General features: G+C 56.2%; 1 protein-coding gene across 2 annotated transcripts in view; it reads left to right on the forward strand.

Moving 5' to 3' along the window:
• Positions 1-168: 168 nt before the first annotated feature.
• RNF123 (ring finger protein 123) overlaps positions 169-18,351 on the forward strand; it is a 28,792-nt gene continuing 10,609 nt past the window's right edge. The window contains exons 1-26 of one of the 2 annotated variants that reach the window (XM_012771277.3): positions 169-241; positions 2,168-2,285; positions 2,552-2,636; positions 5,338-5,417; positions 5,558-5,652; positions 6,038-6,092; positions 6,206-6,291; positions 6,580-6,666; positions 6,894-6,961; positions 7,113-7,238; positions 7,614-7,728; positions 7,812-7,916; positions 8,702-8,827; positions 8,945-9,037; positions 9,136-9,209; positions 9,981-10,098; positions 10,301-10,400; positions 10,572-10,633; positions 10,819-10,890; positions 11,077-11,197; positions 11,953-12,054; positions 13,297-13,397; positions 13,616-13,814; positions 14,169-14,314; positions 14,612-14,695; positions 15,420-15,527. In XM_012771277.3, coding sequence (XP_012626731.2) covers positions 2,204-2,285; positions 2,552-2,636; positions 5,338-5,417; positions 5,558-5,652; positions 6,038-6,092; positions 6,206-6,291; positions 6,580-6,666; positions 6,894-6,961; positions 7,113-7,238; positions 7,614-7,728; positions 7,812-7,916; positions 8,702-8,827; positions 8,945-9,037; positions 9,136-9,209; positions 9,981-10,098; positions 10,301-10,400; positions 10,572-10,633; positions 10,819-10,890; positions 11,077-11,197; positions 11,953-12,054; positions 13,297-13,397; positions 13,616-13,814; positions 14,169-14,314; positions 14,612-14,695; positions 15,420-15,527 — 2,490 coding nt within the window. In that variant the 5' untranslated portion in view covers positions 169-241; positions 2,168-2,203. Of the gene's footprint in view, positions 242-529; positions 666-2,167; positions 2,286-2,551; positions 2,637-5,337; positions 5,418-5,557; positions 5,653-6,037; positions 6,093-6,205; positions 6,292-6,579; positions 6,667-6,893; positions 6,962-7,112; positions 7,239-7,613; positions 7,729-7,811; positions 7,917-8,701; positions 8,828-8,944; positions 9,038-9,135; positions 9,210-9,980; positions 10,099-10,300; positions 10,401-10,571; positions 10,634-10,818; positions 10,891-11,076; positions 11,198-11,952; positions 12,055-13,296; positions 13,398-13,615; positions 13,815-14,168; positions 14,315-14,611; positions 14,696-15,419; positions 15,528-18,351 lie in introns of those variants that run through there. The other variant, XM_012771276.2, reaches the window with a different exon arrangement.

An 18,351-nucleotide genomic window follows, 5' to 3' on the forward strand; every position in this document is an offset into this window, starting at 1 on the left:
TCAAGGGCATTGTGAAAGTGGGAGCTGCCAGAGCCTGGGTTCCAGCCCCCGGGGTAGTGACGTTACACTTTTTAGAGCCTCAGTTTTCCTCTAAAGTGGGGGACATTATGTGCCCCAGCTCCAACAATGTTTCCCCTCTTTTGCTGCTTTATCAGCCCCAGCTGTAGGCAGATCAGCCCACACCCTGGCAGGAGAGCCCAGGGAGGCCCACCTCCCTGCCAGAAGTGTCATCTCATGGAAGGTGAGCAAGGCTGTTTATTGGACCTAAATAGAGGTGGGGGTGACTGACAGGGAGCAGGGACCCTGGCAGAAGTGGCCTTTCAGACGTCCTACAGGACATCTGGGCTGGCTCTCCAAGTATGGGTAGGCGTTAAGACAGCCTAAGGATCCCGGTTAGGAAGTCGCGTTCCGCGAGGCTGGGCTAAGAGCGTCCGTAGGCAGGCAGAGGTCGGAAGTTGTTGGGCCTCCCAGGGAAGCTGAAGCCGGGAACAACACTGCGGGAGGCCATGGAGAAAATCCGCTAGCAGAGGCTGGGCGCGGGCTGGTGCGCGTGCGCGGCTGGAGGCACGGCGCGCGAGCGGGCGCTCGATTTGGCCCTGGACGGACGCCGTAGCCGAGAGGCTGGGCGGATGTTGTGAGCCGGGTCGCGGCGGCCGAGGCTGGGGGTGAGTGAGGGGCGGCCGGGCTCTGAGTAGGGCGGGTCCCCGCGGCTTCCCTCGCGACCCTGGCGGGTCCAGTGCGAAGGCGCCTGCCGCGCGGGGATCGCGGCCTGTTGTGCGAGACTGCGAGAGGGAGCTGGCTGGCGGGTCCTCTGGAGCTTGGGGCCAGACGCGGGCGACTTGGGGGAGCCATGGGCTGCCCTCGCCGTCCTTGGGCTCCGAGACGACCGAGTCGGTTCGGTTCCGAGCCCGGATCACTCGGCGGGGATGGACAGAATTGCCGTGGCTGGGAGCCCCCTGGCAGGGGCAGGGTCCGCCTCTTCCCCGGGTCCTCAGCACCTGACACCTGGAGTTGGTGTTTGAAAGGTTTGCTGATCAAATGAATGACCACATTTGACGGTCCTGCAACTGCTCTGGTGTGAGGGGGGCACCGATCATGGACGCCCACTGAGGGCCCGTGGTGGGCGGCAGGGCGGGAGAATCACCTTCCTGAGGGACAGATGGTTAGTGGCGGGAGTAGAGGGCCTGTTTGGGGTGAGATAAGAGTCTGGGCTGCAGAAAAGGGAGTGCCGGCTAAGGCAGTGCTGGAGAGCCAAGCTCTAGCCGGGCGCTAATGAACTTTCTGCAGTGAGTGGATGTGTTCTACATCCATGCTGTCCGATAGAGTACTATTAGCCACATGTGGTCATTGTACTTAATGCAGCTGAGAAATCGGACTGTTAATTTTTAAAACTTTTTAATTAATTCAAATTTAAATAACCTCATGTGGATGGATAGTGGCTACCGTGTTGGACAGCACAACTATAGATCACTGATGCCAGCACCAGGGACCTAGAGTGGGTTCTGGAGCAGCTTATATGTGAGGGATAGGCAGCAGTAGGAAGACCAGTGGAGTTTGTGATGAGGGCTGGGCAAGGAGGGTGCTTGGATAGGGTGGGAGGCTAGTGTGTATGTGTGAACATAAAAACTAGCAGGACCTCAGACAGGAGAAGGGAGGAACCTGGGGCTGAAGAAAGAAGTCCCAGTCTCCGGAGACTAAGTGGGACTTGTGGAGATGGCCAAACCAGTGGTGGTCTACACCTGGGGGGATGTGCTGTAGGGTACTTGCTTCAGTGTATGAGCTGGACCCAGTATGGCTTACTAAGGAGACGGATATCAGGGCTCTGCCCCGGGCCATGTTACTTTAAACATTTTGGTTTGATTTTCCCAGAGCTGAGACATTTAGTTAGGGTTTCTAAAACATATATCTGGTACCCACTCTCTGCCAAGCTCTGTGCTGGGCACTGGGACACAGTAGGGAACAAGAAGTAGTTCCTGTCACAAGGGCCTAGATCTCACCTACCCTCCCTGTGTAGGAAGCTGGGAGCCCCTGCTTTCCCCTGTCCTGGGTTGTGAATGTGCATGCCCCTGGCCTCACCTGCTCCCAAGTCTTGCTGCCATTGCAGGATGAGGTGAGGTATGAGGGTCCTTGGTTGGCCTTGAGTAGACAGGCTCTGCATCTGGCTCAGCCTCCAGGACCACTGGCTGCCCATGAGAGATGAAGGATGGCGTCCAAGGGGGCTGGCATGTCTTTCTCCCGCAAGAGCTATAGGCTGACTTCAGATGCTGAGAAATCCAGGGTCACAGGTAAGGGCTGGCAGGGCAGGGAGGAGGCTTCTTTTGTTGGGAGAAGGAGAAGGAAGGGACAAAGGCAGCAAAGTCCTAGGTGCAGTGAGCCTCAGGCCTTGCTGCACCACTTGTTCCTGTGAGCCAGCTCATCTCCAATACCGGTGGAGTGGTGCTGCCAACGTGGCTGTTCTTCTGACCCCTTTGCCTGGCCTAGGACTAGGGGCCAGCAGGGGGCAGGAGCAGCACTAATGTGACCCTTTACTCCCTTCTGACCTGTGCCTCAGGCATTGTGCACGAGAAGCTGCTGAATGACTACTTGCACCGAGTCTTTTCCTCTTCTGACCCTGCATCCCCTGCCGCCACCAGCAGGTATGGCTGGATAGGTAGCCCTTCCTCACTCTGCTGGGCCAGACCAGAGGTCCAAGGCTGCAGTTGTAGGGAAGGGGAGCCTGGGCTCTGGGCAGACTGGCCTGGGTTCTGCTTTTACTCTGATCCTGGCTATGAGACCTCTGGCCAGAGTTTGCTTTCTGGACTCCACTTCTTTCTCTCTTCAGTGCTAGTTCCTCTGAGAGTGTTGTGGACAGCAGGGAGCAGGTGCACATTCAGTGCCCAGCACAGCACCTGGCACCTGCTCCACACTCAGCATCTGGCCCCACATGTACCTGCCCGAACTTTGGCTCCACCCTGGCCCCCTGTAGCCTCTGCTTGACCTTGTAAGGAACAAATCCCACCAGGCCCTTTTCCTTGTTAGTTTAATACATTTACGTTTAGTCCATACAAAAGTTACAAGTACATTTTAGCAGAAACTTAGAAAGAGAAGAAGGAAAAACATCTGTCATCTCATTATTCTAATGTGACCATTTGAATGTGATTCTTTTCTGTTTGCTTTATCTCATGATGTATGTAGTTCAGATTATGCTGTATAGAAAACTTTTTAAAAGTTTGTCATCTTCAGTTCTTTTCTTTAAAAAGTTTTTATTGAGCTATAATTGACATGCAATAAACTGCCTGTATTTAAAGTGTACAATTTGATAAGTTTTAACATACATATGACCTGTGAAACCATCACTATCATCAGGATAATGAACATATCCCTCACTTCCAAAAGATTATAGAAGTTTGGATCCTATTTTATCATTAAACGTTATCCCATGAGTATCTTTCCACATTATGAATTGATTTTAGTGGGCATCTTTAGGGCTGGGGTCAGTGGCGGGTAGTCTGCTGTACTGCTGTGCCCATAGCACTGCCCTAGTTTGGAGGGACTTTTGCTTTTGTAAACAATGCTGTGAGGATGCCCAGGGTCGGCATCAAGTGGCTAAGTGTTTGAGCTGCAACCACCTTTAAGACTGTTGCCAGATTACTTCTTCAAAGGATCACGGAGGTTCTCCCTGCAGTGAGGCATGGTTGTCCTGTCTTTCACCCCTCACCAGCCTCAGCTCTTCTGCCCTTCACAGTCTCTGTGCTTTGGACAGGCCAAAAGGGCAGCACCATTGCCTGTTCTCTTTAAGCGACTGTGGTGGTCAGAAAGTTCCTACTTGCACAGGGCTACTGCTGCCCTGACCCCATTCCCAGTCCTGGCCTGTTCCAGGGCCATCTGATCCCTTCCTCATGTGATACCAGAGATGGTCCTGCTGTTGCTGGTGCTGTGGCCGCCAAGAAGGGAGAGCAGGTGATGAGGCCATCAGTCAGTGGTTATGGGGATGCAGGGCCCTGGACTAGGACCTACAAAGTCCAAAAAGGGCAAGCAAGTGCTGGGGTTGGCCAAATGGGCAGTGCTACAGATACTCAGCAGAGGCTCTGTCAGGCCAGCTGCCCACAGCCATGTGCCGCCTTCCCCTGGGGTCAGGCACAAGACTTGCTCTTGGGAGCAAGCATAAGACTAGCCCTCCTAAGCACATGTCTGCAAGAACTGTGGCTGAGGAAGCCTCCTTTCTCCCTGGACCCATTGGAGTGTTTCAAGATGGGATTGGCATTAGCCTTCCATGCTGCTGGCTAGGTACCCCACTGCATAGCCTGGCCTTGGTCTGAGGCTCAGCAGGGGTAGGGAGGGGCCTTTGTGCATCTCTCCCTCCTGCAGCTGAGGGCCAGTAGTGGCTTATGGCCAGGGAACATGTGGTCCCTAAGCCTGGGTCGTAGCTACTTTGTCAGAATTGGTGCTTTGGCCCATCTATGCCCCCTTCCAGATCCTACTGTCTGGGCAGTGAGTAGGGTAGGGTCTGGGATTAAAGGTGGGAGAGCAGATGCTGGTAGTCTGTGGCCTGGATCCCAGTGGGCATTAGGCCTCTGTTCTGCCTGAGTCCTGCTGGTTACCACCACCCCACTCCCTGTTATTCTTAGCAGCCAAGCTCAGGAGCTGGCCAGCCTTAGACAGTGCCCTTTCTCCTCTGGGCATGTGTGTTGAGAGAATGAGGGGGCCATCCAGGCAGATTTTCTGAGCCCCTTGGCTAGGGCAGGTGGCAGGTAGGTGGGCCATGTTCTCTGCTTGCTATTAATGGACAAGTAGGTACAGTTCAGAGCCAGCCAGCAGCTCAGAGGGCCGAGCCCTTCATACTGTCAGGACATGTCTGATTCAAGACAGTCTTCCCTGGCTGGGTTCCCCAAAGGAACCACAGGCTTAGGGCCAAGGGCTGGCCCTAGGCAGCCTTGGTAATGACCATGTTGGGGACCAGCATTTCTCCCAGGTTTCTCCCAGACATACTCAACACAGTGACCTTCGAGAATGGGCAGGTTATGGGCTATGTACGTGTTCTTTCTTGGAATCTTCACAGCATCTCTGACATACAGCTATTTTTCCCTTTTCACAGATGAGGGTTAAGGCTTAGAGAGGGCTGTTAGTTTTTAACAGTCCTGAGAGGTACCAAATTGGACTAGTTATAATTTTTAGTTTAGTAGATAATCCAGCCTTCTGACCCCTAGTATGCCAGAGTATAGGACCAGGCACCACCCTTTTTCTGGAGTCTAGACAGCTGTCCTCTGAAGCTCAGGGGAAAGGGTGGGAGAGGGGTTTAGTGTCATCTGGCTGATTTCAAGGACTTGTGGGCCCCTGGCAGCCTCTCGCTTTCCCCAGGAAACCCTTGAACTTCCAGAACCTGCCAGAGCATCTGGACCAGCTGCTACAGGTGGACAATGAGGATGAGGAAAGCCAGGGTATGTGGCAATCTGTGGAGTGGGGTCAGGGGTGCAGAGCTGGCACCTGGAGGGCCTGGAGGCTTCCCTGGTGAGCTCAGTGCACCCTGTGCATTCCACCAGACCCCTGCCTGCCTTACCCCCACCTCTTCCCTTTTCAGGACAGGTTGAAGGGCGGCTTGGCCCATCCACTGTGGTCCTGGACCACACAGGTGGCTTTGAGGGGCTTCTCCTGGTGGATGATGACCTGCTGGGGGTGAGTGAGGGCGAGATAGGGGCCCTAGGCCCAGTCTCTTCTGCTGTCTCTCATCGTGATGGGACAGTCATAAACTCATGCTGACATGGCCCTAGACCATTGTGTCCTCAGTCCTTAAACTCTCCTGACATAGCCCAAAAACGCTTTTGATGTAACTCCAGCCCCAAGTCCTTTCCAACACAGCCCTGAGCCCCTCCCAGCATATCCTGGCCCAGAATCCCTCCAGACACAGGCCTCACCCCTCCCACCCTCTCCAGGCATGGTGCAGGTTGGCCATTATAGGCAGGTCCTACCAGGGCTAGCTCAGTTGGGGATGGGGTCTTTCTCCCTTGGGGAGGCTCTGTGTTTGCCTGGGAGGAAGCCACCACCCCACTTCTCCACCCAGGTGATTGGACACAGCAACTTTGGCACTATCCGCTCTACAACGTGTGTGTACAAAGGTGAGATCATACTCCACTGTGGCCCAGGGAGCTGGGAGGATGTTGGAGGGCCTAGACCTGGAGGCAAGAGGTAGTCTTTGTCCACCTGCTGGGCCTCACTCAGCTCTTTCCAGGGAAATGGGTCTACGAGGTGCTCATCTCCTCCCAGGGGCTCATGCAGATTGGCTGGTGCACCATCAACTGCCGCTTCAATCAGGAGGTATGTGGGGGGCCGGGGGGCCCTACCAGAGAGACCTTCTCCTGCCACAGGCCTCATCAAGGCTCTGGAAACCCCTCAGACCTGCTCAGAACCCTCACCTGGACTGTCCTCTGGAGAAGGAACGGGTCCCAGCCCATCCCAGGGCACCATCCCCACCCTGGGAACACCCCTCACTCAAAGCGTCAGTCCCCTTCTCTAGAGCCATGTGGGTCCAAGGCTGGTGATTGGTGGGCTCTGGCCCTGCCCCCACCTATCACACCCCAGGCCTCACAGGCAATTCCTCCCTAGGAGGGGGTTGGAGATACACACAACTCCTATGCCTACGATGGCAACCGGGTACGCAAGTGGAATGTGACCACAACGAATTATGGCAAGGTGAGGGCCTAGCCCCCTGTGGGTCACCTGCCCTAGACCAGCCCCACAGCTTATCTGAAGCCCTTGGGCAGCCATAAGGGACTGTAGGGCACCAGAGAAGGGACAGGGACTCAGGTCCTGTGTACTTGTGGCCAGTCCTCCCGGGTGGTCATGGAAACGCAGTTGGGGGTACAGGGTGGGCAGGCTGCTGTGCTTCTGTGTATCCACAAGGCCTCCTCTTGTGGCAGGCATGGGCAGCGGGGGACATTGTGAGCTGCCTGATTGACCTGGATGATGGTACTCTGTCCTTCTGCCTGTGAGTCTCCCACTTCTATCTGTAGGCCTGGCCTCTGGGGCCTCCCGGGACTGCCTCTAGTTTCCTGGTCCCTGTAATGGGTTTGGTAGCCTGAACATGGGCAGCCACATCCTTCTTAGTACTGGCTCACAGACCCACCTTTCTCCTCCAGGAATGGTGTGTCCCTGGGCACCGCCTTTGAGAACCTCTCCAGGGGCCTGGGCATGGCCTACTTCCCAGCCATCAGCCTCTCTTTTAAGGAGTCCGTGGCCTTCAACTTTGGGAGCCGTCCTCTGCGATATCATTTTGGGAAGATGGCTGTGGGCTGCTTAGAAGTTCTTGGGGAAGCTGGGATGCAGGGCTCCCTGCCTCAGGAGCTCTGTGGGCTGGTGGCAGGCCCTAACTGCCATAAGAAGTGAGTAGGGTACAGCTTAGGGTGCCGAAGACAACAATCCGTGTGGCAACTTTATTAGATGGGTACTGTTATTGTCCCTGTTGGACAGGTGAAGAATGTGAGTGGCAGGAGAAGTTTTGCCCCATGGGGAGTCAACAGGAGAGTTGTAATGCAAACCAGCCCTGGCCTGGATCCCAGGCCCCTCCTCAGGGGTGGCAGGGAGGGAGTGGGTGCATCTGAACCACAGATCAGGTGTTGCTGGCTTAACTCTTGTGGCACCTACCCAGTGGCGGGCTACCGGCCCCTGCAGGACCCACCGTGTGCCGACCTGGTGCGGGCACAGAGGTTGCTGGGCTGCTTCCAGGCGGTGCTGAGTGTGGAACTGGACCCTGTGGTGAGCTGGTGTCTGCGCTGGGCTAGCTGGGGGCCTGCCCTGGCCCTCTGCCCCTCACAGCCCTCCTTCCTCCGCTCCCACAGGAAGGGCGGCTGCTGGACAAGGAGGGCTCTGAGTGGCAACTGCAGGGTCAGCCCACTGTCATCCTTGCATTGGCCCACATCTTCCATCGCTTCGCACCGCTCCTGGTGAGGGGCCGCTGGGAAGGGGAGAGGCAGGCTGTGCTACATGCCCGTGCCGTGGGCAGCGGCACTGAGGTGCACGAGGCCCAGTAACATCCCCTGGCAGGGGCACCCTGTGACTAGAGCCCTCCAACCTCAAGGACAGCACCCGGGCCAGGCACGGTGGCTCACGCCTGTAATCCTAGCACTCTGGGAGGCCGAGGTGGGCGGATTGCTCGAGGTCAGGAGTTCAAAACCAGCCTGAGCAAGAGTGAGACCCTGGCTCTAAATAGAAAGAAATTAATTGGCCAACTAATATATATAGAAAAAGAAATTAGCCGGGCACGAAGGCACATGCCTGTAGTCCCAGCTACTCGGGAGGCTGAGGCAGGAGGATCAGTTGAGCCCAGGAGTTTGAGGTTGCTGTGAGCTAGGCTGATGCCACAACACTCACTCTAGCCTGGGCAACAAAGTGAGACTCTGTCTCAAAAAAAAAAAAAAAAAAGAAAGAAAGAAAAGGACAGCACCCGGGGAGGAGGGGACACTTCTAGCTGAGGGCGTTAGGGGATGTCCTAGAAAGAAAATTGAAGCTGGGAAACTGCGTGCAAAGCCCTAGGGGGTTGTTGGGCAGTGGCCCTTTTTGTCCCTCAGTCAGACTCCAGAAGGACCCATCTGTGTGTTGGGGTTGCTTGAGGGGCTCAAGACTATGACTGAGGCCTGAGTCTTCAGCATGGCCTTGGCCATGTGCCAGGGCAGGGATGCCTTGACCAGAGCAAAGGGCCACCACCTCACAGCATCTGTCCTTGGTGCAGCGCAAGGTATACCTTGTGGAAGCCGTGCTCATGAGCTTCCTGCTGGGCATCGTGGAGAAGGGCACACCGGCACAGACACAGTCCGTGGTGCACCAGATCCTGGATCTCTTGTGGCTCTTCATGGAGGTGAGGCTCTTTACCTCAGATCTCAGGCCAGGCTGTCAGGCTCCACTGGAGTGGGGGAGATACAGGAGGGTCTTGGAAAATGCCCCTAAAATGGCTGCCCTGGCCACTCTCCCCCAGGACTACGAGGTACAGGATTGTCTCAAGCAGCTGATGATGTCTCTGCTGCGGCTGTACCGGTTTTCGCCCATTGTCCCAGACCTAGGCCTGCAGGTGGGAGCCCCTGCCCCTGGCCCCTGCTCCTGGGCCCCGGCCCGTGTGCCCACTCTGGCCCGTGTGCCCACTCTGCACTGAGCACTCCCTCTCCACAGATCCACTACCTGCAGCTCACTATCGCCATCCTGAGGCACGAGAAGTCCCGCAAGTTTCTGCTTAGCAACATCCTGTATCCTCCCCTCGCTGCCAGGCAGGCCAGAGATGTGGTACCCTCTGGGGTCAGCAGAGGCCAGGGAGGGCAGCGTCCATCTGGCCAGCGGTTCCCAGGGAGGCTCAGAACCACCCAACCTGTGGCACTTTCTCTACAGAGCGGGGAGGGTGGTACAAAGGACTCAGGGTGGCCAGCCACCTGGCCAGGGCTTTCCAAATGGCTGCAGACTCGGGCTACAGGGAGGGGTGCGAAGGCCACCAAGGCCTGCCCTCTTCAGCCAAGGCCTGCACTCTTGTCTGGTTCCACAGTGGGGATTCCTGCAAGATCTTTAAGGAGGCAGCTGTTCCCACTTGCCCAGAGTGTTAAGAACGGCACAAGTAGGAGAGAGAGCCCAGCTTTGGGCTCCGGGCTGGGAAGGCTGAGCTCATAGCCATCTTCTCAGTCTGGGGTCTTCCAGCCTCCAGGAGGCAGAAACAAAGCCGAGAAACACAGGGGCCAGAATCGGAGCCTGGGAAGAGGCCACCAGGCCCTCTCTCCAGTCTGTCCTACAGTCGCTATTCCTGTGACAAACTTTTGTCCTGCACCTGCTGGGTATTGGACTTGGTAGGCTTGACAGCCGTAGCTCTTTCTCCAGGTTCATACTCTGGGGAGGCAGATGCATAGTGGCAGTGGCCCTTGGCGGTGGGCGAGCTGTGGTGGGCACAGCTGGGGGTGGACTTCCCAGGGAGAACTTAGGAGAGTGTACAAGGTGTCCTTTGGTGAGCAGAGTCCTGCCTTGACGACCACCAGCTTCGATGTGCTTCGGTCTGTCGTCTTCTTTTACATCAAGAGTCCCCTGCGCGTGGAGGAGGCTGGCCTGCAAGAGCTCATTCCCACCACCTGGTGGCCCTATCGCTCCAGCAGGGAGGTGGGTGGACACTGAGTAGGGTGGGCAACGATCATAGTGAGGGCTGGTGGGACTATATGAGCCACAGACACAGCATGGCTGGCTTCTTCACAGACCTGGTCCCTGGAGTTCTTGGGGCGGGGTGGGGGGGTCTTCCGTCTGAAGCAGGCCTGGGTAAGTTTTGGGTGACCCTGCTGTCTGCCACTTCTCTGCCCCTGCACAGGGCAGAGAGAGTAAGGAGGTGAAGGAGGAGACGGCTGAGGAGCGGATACGGAGGCGAGCCTACGAACGGGGCTGCCAAAGGCTCAAGAAACGCATCGAAGGTCAGCCCCATCTTGGGCATCGGTTGTGGCGGGGGTTGTCTGTGTGTATTGGGGGCGCTTGTAGTGCTGTGCCTAGGTTAGGCTCCCGCAAGCCGGGTGGTGCGGCCCTGACCCTAACCTGTACCCCCCCATCCCTGGGAGCCTAAGAGCTGTGTCTCCCCTCCCCCCCAGTGGTGGAAGAACTACAGGTCCAGATCCTGAAGCTGCTGTTGGACAATAAAGATGACAATGGGGTGAGTGACTCCCAGGCAGCTGTGGGGGTCCTGGTGGTGAGGGATGCTGTATTGGGCCCCAAGACCCACAGGGCAGGGGCTGGCACAGGTTCGCATGGCAGGGCCCAGGGTAAGATACACTGAGTGAGTCCGGTCTGGGCCAACATTCTCAGTTCATCATAGCCTGGTTTTTCCTTTCCTTGAAGGGTGAAGCTTCGAGGTACATCTTCCTGACCAAGTTCCGCAAGTTTCTGCAGGAGAATGCCAGTGGTCGGGGGGTAGGTGACCTCCAGGCCAGCCCACTGTGGACCCCTGGCTGTGTTGCAGGGGCTGCCTCATCCCTGCTCCTTCCTCTGCTGCCTTTTCCTCCCAGCTCAATCCAGGACCTTGGGGCGGGGCCTTGGCTGAGGAACGGGCTGGGCCCTGGGCCGGCACCAAGGCATGTTTATGCCCTGTGCCCGCAGAACATGCCCATGCTCTGCCCGCCTGAGTACATGGTCTGCTTCCTCCACCGGCTGATCTCCGCCCTGCGCCACTACTGGGATGAATACAAGGCTTCCAACCCCCATGCTTCCTTCAGCGAGGGTGAGTGGCATTGAGGCCCCAGGTCAGCAGGGCAGCCCCTAGTGTTGGTGCTGAACTGAGGGGGAGGAGCAGAGGGGAGCTGTCCCTGGCCTCCTGCCCAGGGTCCCTACCAATAGGGTGGCTTCTCCACTGGGGCAGCAGGAGCCTGTGCTCTAGGACTGCCATGCCCATGTTTGCTCTGACTGTCGCCACTGGCTCCTGCTCTTTCCTCAGTCCTAGCCCATGCAGCTGTCTGTGCAGTCCTTTGTGGGGCTGCCTTGGGTGGGTGGTGGGGGGCCCTGTGTTTGTGTGGGACAGAGTGACCAAGAGTCAGTGGGAGCCTTACCCACCCTGGATTGGCCGCCCACCCAGCCCAGAGGAAGGCGGGAAGTGCTGTAATGAAATAGGTGGCAGGTGGACTGACAGGGGCCACAGGATCTTGCTGAGGTGGGGGTTGGGGGTGCAGGTACTCCCTGCGCTGCTGTCAGGTGTGGGCACCCAGAGGGCAGGGGCTGGGCCTCTCTGCTTCTTCCCTGAGTGACCAGCTACCATCAATGCTCCTTTATCCCAAATTGTGTAGTTGCTGTCACTGACCTGAAATGGCAGGGAGTGGGGAGGTAGGAAAGGCCTGGGCTGTGGTCCCACTGCCTGGGTGGGTAGGTTGCCAAAGCCAGAAGTGGGGGCTGGCTGTGCTAGGCCAGAGTAGAGGGGAGGGCTCTGGGGAGGGTCTTCTTGCTGGGCCTTGACTGCTGGCCTCGTCTCCTGACTCCTTGCAGAGGCCTACATCCCGCCCCAGGTCTTCTATAATGGCAAGGTGGACTACTTCGACCTACAGCGCCTGGGGGGCCTCCTCTCACACCTGCGGAAGACCCTCAAAGGTGTGTGCAGGCCCAAGGGCATTGAGCAGGTCTGGAGCCTGGGGTGGATAGGTGGATGGGGATGGAGGGCAGCAGTTCCTGAGCCTGTTCTGCTGCGGGTGCTGAGCTGTCCTGTGCCCACCAGAGGGCGCCCGAGTCCTCCCATGGGCTCAGGCGGGGAGATGCTGATCTGCAGCTGCCTCTGGGCTTGGGCCCAGCCATCCCCTCCCTTAAGCATTCACCCCAGAGGAAGGCTGGGAGCGCTAGCTCTGTAATGAAATAGGGGGCAGATGGGCTGACAGGGGCCATGGGATCTTGGCAAGGTGGGGCAGGGGGTGTGTAGTTGCTCCCTGTGCTGTCGTTGTCAGGGGTGAGCACAAGTTGCTCCAGTGCAAAGGGCTGGAAGTTCAGTGTGTGCAAGGCAGGGATGCCTGAAACCAGCATGGCCAGGAGGAAGGAAGCAGTTGGTGTGCAGGGGAGCAAATGTGAGGCAGAGAGTGGTGGGAATGACGCCAAGGGGTCCCAGAGGCAGAATCTGAGGGCCTTGCAGGCCACAAAGCAGATGTGGACTCATTCCAGAGGCACTGTGGAAGGCTTTAAGTGGGGGCGTGAGGGGCATCTGTGTTGTAAGCAGCTCACCCTGGCTGCTTCGATGTGGAGACCTGAGTGCAGGGGCTGAGAGACAGGGAGACCGTTGTCCAGGCAACAGAGGATGAGGGCCTGTGCCAGGGATGTGGGGGAGGAGTTAAGGATGACCCCGGGCTTCCTGCCAGAGGGTGTGTGGACGGGCACCCTCAGGGAGAGGGACTGCAGGAGGAGGCTGAGAGGACAAGTTCCTGTTTGAGGTGCCCAGGGATGGGGCCAGGAGCGAAGCTTGTGCTAGATGCAGTGGTGGCACGGTCAGCTGTCAGCATAGTGGTAGAGACGAGCCCGGGATGAGGCTTGGCTGCCCTGGGGAGTGTGCAATGTGAGGAAGCTTGTTTATGGGGCAGTTGGAGAGTCGGAGAGGCCCTGGAGAACATGAAGTCCCAGGAAACAGACAGCAACTGACAGGAAGGGCGTGATGGGGAAGGCATCCTGCTACTGACAAGGGGATGCATCCTGCTCTGCCCTTGGGATGCAGAGTGAGGGCTGGGCTGCAGCAAGCGCGGGGCCCTGCAAGGGCTCCCACCCAGCCTGCCGGTGCCCTCTCCATCCTGGGCACTTCCACCCATGGCCCCTCTCCCACCACTGGCCTGAGAACCCCCCTACCCTTCCTCCCAGATGACCTTGCTTCCAAAGCCAACATTGTGATCGATCCACTAGAGCTCCAGGCGGCCACCATGGATGACCTCGATGAGGATGAGGAGCCAGCCCCGGCCCAGGTGCTGCAGTAGGGACAGGCGGGGGCTTCGTGTTGGGCCTTTCCTTTATCATATGGGCAGGGGTATCACACAGGGCCACCTCCCCTCCATGCAGGCAAAGGGCTCCTTACTGCGGGTAGAGGCACGAAGGCTCCCTCCCAGTCCCCAGCCCACAGGTCAAGGAGCCAGCCCTGGCCCTGGGGAGCTAAGTAGCCTCTGGCCCCCTCTCTCCACGGCAGCGCCCCATGCAGGCCCTGGCTGTGGGGGGGGCACTGCCCCTGCCCCGGCCCGGCTGGCTCAGTTCTCCCACCCTGGGCCGAGCCAACCGCTTCCTCAGCACCGCGGCTGTAAGCCTCATGACCCCCCGGCGGCCTCTGAGCACCTCGGAGAAAGTGAAGGTCCGCACGCTGAGCGTGGAGCAGAGGACCCGTGAGGACAGTAAGTGCTGGGTGGGGTTAGGCAGGGCACTGAAGGACCTTTCTACCGTGTACAACCCCTACCCTGGGCAAAGCTGAAATACACTCCCTCGCCCTCCCAACCCCGGCCTGTCAGCATCCCAAGGGCACAGGAAGTGCACTCCGAAGACAGGAAATCGATGCTGCAGAAATAGGCCCTGGCACTGCAGGGCCTTGGCCCACATCCCCACCCCACCCCCACGTCCTCCCTGCAGGCCCCTCCTTGGGCACAGGAAGGGGAGAGAGGATTCCCTCTCTCGCTGTGAGGCCTATCCAGGCTGCACAAGCTTAGGAGAGACCCAGCATGACCCTGACTCTGCCTCCCCCCACCCCCTAGTTGAGGGCAGCCACTGGCATGAAGGCCTGCTGCTGGGGCGGCCTCCCGAGGAGCCTGAGCAGCCTTTCACTGAGAACTCGCTGCTGGAGGTCCTGGACGGCGCCGTCATGATGTACAATCTCAGTGTCCACCAGCAGCTGGGCAAGGTCTCGCACTGCTGGTCCACGCATGTCGGGTTGTGGGGTGTTCTGTGTGTTTGGATGCTTGTGTGTGTGCCCCGTGTGCGTGCGTGCCTGCCGGGCTGCCTGTGCGTGACTGCATGTGAGCACTTGCCAGACATAGCAAGACTGATTTCTGCCACTGCTGACCTGCTTGACTGTTGTGGGAGGGGGCCACCCTGGGCCTAAAGGTGGGAGCTTGGCAGGGCTGGAGTCCAGGTTGGGTCTGAAGAAGCCTGGATGAGGTGCCCAAGTGTCACTGTGGACATGTATCCAATGCTCTAGATGGTGGGTGTCTCCGATGATGTCAACGAATATGCTATGGCTCTGAGGGACACAGAGGACAAGATCCGCCGATGCCCCAAGAGGGTAAGGCCTGGATAGCGGCAGGTGTTGGGAGGGAGTGCTGTTGTACAGGGCAGTTTGCTCACTCAGGGCCCCCAGGGCAGCCCACAAGGGAAATCTGGTTTAGGGGGCTGCCCCAGCAGTTCTCCTTGTCCCTACTCCCAGCCTGACCATACCACGACAGTGAGAGCAGGGCTGGCAGCATGCCTGGAACGACCTGAGCCCCATCACTATGTAGCCTGTGCCAAGGTGTCCCCACCCCCAGCACACTAAGTGCTGTGGCACACCCACAGTCCTCATCAATTATGGATCAACCCTGAGTACTTCCTTGGCCACTTGCAGAATCAGCGGGAAGCAGAGCCTGGCTCCCCCACTCCCCAGGACCCCCACCGCCATAGCTGTCCTGGGCTGGGGAGTGGGGCCAAGAGTGCTCAGGGTGGGTTGCAGGCAGGGCCCCCACCCCACCTATCAGCTGAGCCCTGGGCCTGGCCCGCTGCTGGGACTGTGATTCTGGCACCAAGTCCTTGGAGTGCTCTGGCTGTGGCTCCCAGAACCCCAGCTGGGCCTCAGATCCACATCCTGAGGGGATGTTCATAGTCCTGCTCTGAGGCTTGCTCAGGGACATCTGCTGGTCAGTGGTAGGAGAGGGCTTTGAAAAGCAGAACCCAATCCCTTGCCAGCTCCAGGCACTACTTGGGGGCTGGATGGGGCTATGTCATGACTGTCCTCCTTTCTCCTTGGGTGGCAGAGGACGGACATCCTTGCAGAGTTGACCAAAAGCCAGAAAGTTTTCTCAGAAAAGCTGGACCACCTAAGCCGCCGTCTTGCCTGGGTCCACGCCACCGTCTACTCCCAGGTTAGCAGGGTGCCTCGGCCAGCAGCCCCACCCCAAGCTTGCTGTCAGCCATGCATGAGGCAGCCTTGTGCCAGGACCCTCAGTGCTCCTTGCCCTCTGGAGCCTCTGGCACTCACATGCCCCTTCCTTCCCCTCCTCCTGCCCTGCACCCTGTCCTCTGTACCACCTATGCCCCATGGACTGGGGTAGGTGGCATTTCTAGACCTTGGTATGCCTCCAGCTCATAAATCCTACCCTTGAGGAATACGATTGTCTCTGCCTCCCCTCCTCCCCATCCCTCCTCCCTCCTCTCAGTTTCGTGACCTGCCCCCACCAGGGCATCAGCGCTCTGCACCTTCCCCTGAGCCTCGCTCCCACCCTCTGCCTCTGCTGTCTGACTCATGTGCCACCCATGAAGCCACTGGCTTGTTCCCTCCTCACTCATCCATTCAATAACATGTATCCAAAGCCTGGAGTGTGTCGGTTGCTGTCGTGGACAGTAGGGACACACAGTATTGAACCCGAAAGACGAGCCTCTGCCCTCCCAGGGCACTCAGCCTGCCATCTTCCTGGGAGTGCCCATCCCCCCCAACTGGGTGATCAAGGCCCTTGTTGTCCTCATCTCCACGTCTCTGATTGATATTTCTCCTGCTGGCTCCTTCCCAAAATCTAAACCACCTCCACCTTTTACCCATTCCTCTTCTTTCTGCCACAGATGACCTTGCCATGAGGATGATCATGTCAAGGGAACTTCCCTCCTTCCCCCATTTCATGCCCGCCCACCTCCCTGGGCCATCCTGCTGCCCTCTCCCACACTGTCTTCCCAGGACCCTTCCCATTTCTCTGCTTTCTTTTTTTTTCAATTCTGCTAAAATATATGTGATATAAAATTTATCATCTTACCCATTTCAAAGTGTTTAGTATATTCATGTTGTACAGCCAATCTCTAGGCCCGTTTCATCTTGCAAAACTGACACTCTATCCTGTTAAACAGTAACTCCCTGACTCCTCTGCCCCCAGTCCCTGGCAACCACCGTTCTGCTTTCTGTCTCTCTGATTTTGATTGCTCTAGGTACCTCATGTAAGTAAAATCTTACAGTATTTGTCTATTTTTTTTTTTTTTTTTTGAGACAGAGTCTCACTTTGTTGCCCAGGCTAGAATGAGTGCCGTGGCATCAGCCTAGCTCACAGCAACCTCAAACTCCTGGGCTCAAGCAATCCTGCTGCCTCAGCTTCCCGCGTAGCTGGGACTATAGGCATGTGCCACCATGCCCGGCTAATTTTTTCTATATATATTAGTTGGCCAATTAATTTCTTTCTATTTTTCGTAGAGATGGGGTCTTGCTCTTGCTCAGGCTGGTTTCGAACTCCTGACCTTGAGCTATCCGCCCACCTCGGCCTCTCTAATGATTAGTGAGGTGAGAGATGAGCACCTTTTCATGTGCTTATTGGCCATTTGTATATGTTTGGAGAAATGTCTATTCAAGTTGTTGCTGAGTTGCAAGAGTTTTTTTATACATTCTGGGTTTTTGGCTTTTTTTTTTTTTTTTGACAAGGTCTCACTCTGTTGCCTGGGCTAGAGTGCAGTGGCATCATCATAGCTCACAGCAACCTCAAACTCCTGGGCTCATGTGATCCTCCTACTTCAGCCTCCCAAGTAGTTGGGACTACAGGTGCATGCCACCACACTTGGCTAATTTTTCTATTTTTGTAGAGACAAGGTCTCGCTCTTGCTCAGGCTGATCTTGAACTCCTGACCTCAAGCGATCCTCCCACTGAAGCCTCCCAAAGTGCTAGGATTAACAGGCATGAGCCACTGCACCTGGCCTACATTCTGGGGATTAATCCCTTATCAGATATATGATTTGGAAATATTTTCTCCCATTCCATTGTTTGTCTTTTCATTCTCTTGATAGTCATCTTTGATGCAGAAAAGTTTTTAAGTTTGAAGAAGTCCAATTTATTTATCTATTTATTTCTTTTGCTATCTGTGCATTTAAGAAATCATTGCCAAATCCAAGGTTATGAAGCTTTTCCCCTGTTTTCTTCTGAGAGTTTTATAATTTTAGCTCTTAAGTTTGGATCTTTGATCCATTTTGATTAATTCTTGTATGTGGTATAAGTAAGGGTCAACTTCATCTTTTGTATGTGGATATTCAGTTTTCCATGTGATATTTGTTGAAAACTGGCCTTTCCCTATTGAAAGTCTTAGCATCCTTGTTAAATGATGTGACCATATATGCAAAGGTTTATTTCTGGGCCCTCCATTCTACTCCATTGGTCTGTATATCTGTCTTTACGCCAATACCATTGTTTTTTTTTTGTTTTTTGTTTTTTTTTTTTTGAGACAGAGTTTCGCTTTGTTGTCCAGGCTAGAGTGAGTGCCGTGGCGTCAGCCTAGCTCACAGCAACCTCAAACTCCTGGGCTCAAGCGATCCTCCTGCCTCAGCCTCCCGAGTAGCTGGGACTACAGGCATGTGCCACCATGCCCGGCTAATTTTTTATATATATATCAGTTGGCCAATTAATTTCTTTCTATTTATAGTAGAGACGGGGTCTCACTCTTGCTCAGGCTGGTTTTGAACTCCTGACCTTGAGCAATCCGCCCGCCTCGGCCTCCCAAGAGCTAGGATTACAGGCGTGAGCCACAGCGCCCGGCCAATACCATTGTTTTGATTACTGCAGCTTTGCTGTAAGTTTTGAATCAAGAAGTGTGAGACCTGCAACTTTGTGATTTTTCAAGATTGTTTTGACTATTGAAGGTCCTTTGAGATTCCATATGAATTTCTATTTCTGTGAAAGAAACACTCCGGGGATTTTGGTAGGGATTGCATTGACTCTAGAT

This window comes from Microcebus murinus, chromosome 1 (genome assembly GCF_040939455.1).
Source record: "Microcebus murinus isolate Inina chromosome 1, M.murinus_Inina_mat1.0, whole genome shotgun sequence".
Lineage (NCBI taxonomy): Eukaryota > Metazoa > Chordata > Mammalia > Primates > Cheirogaleidae > Microcebus > Microcebus murinus.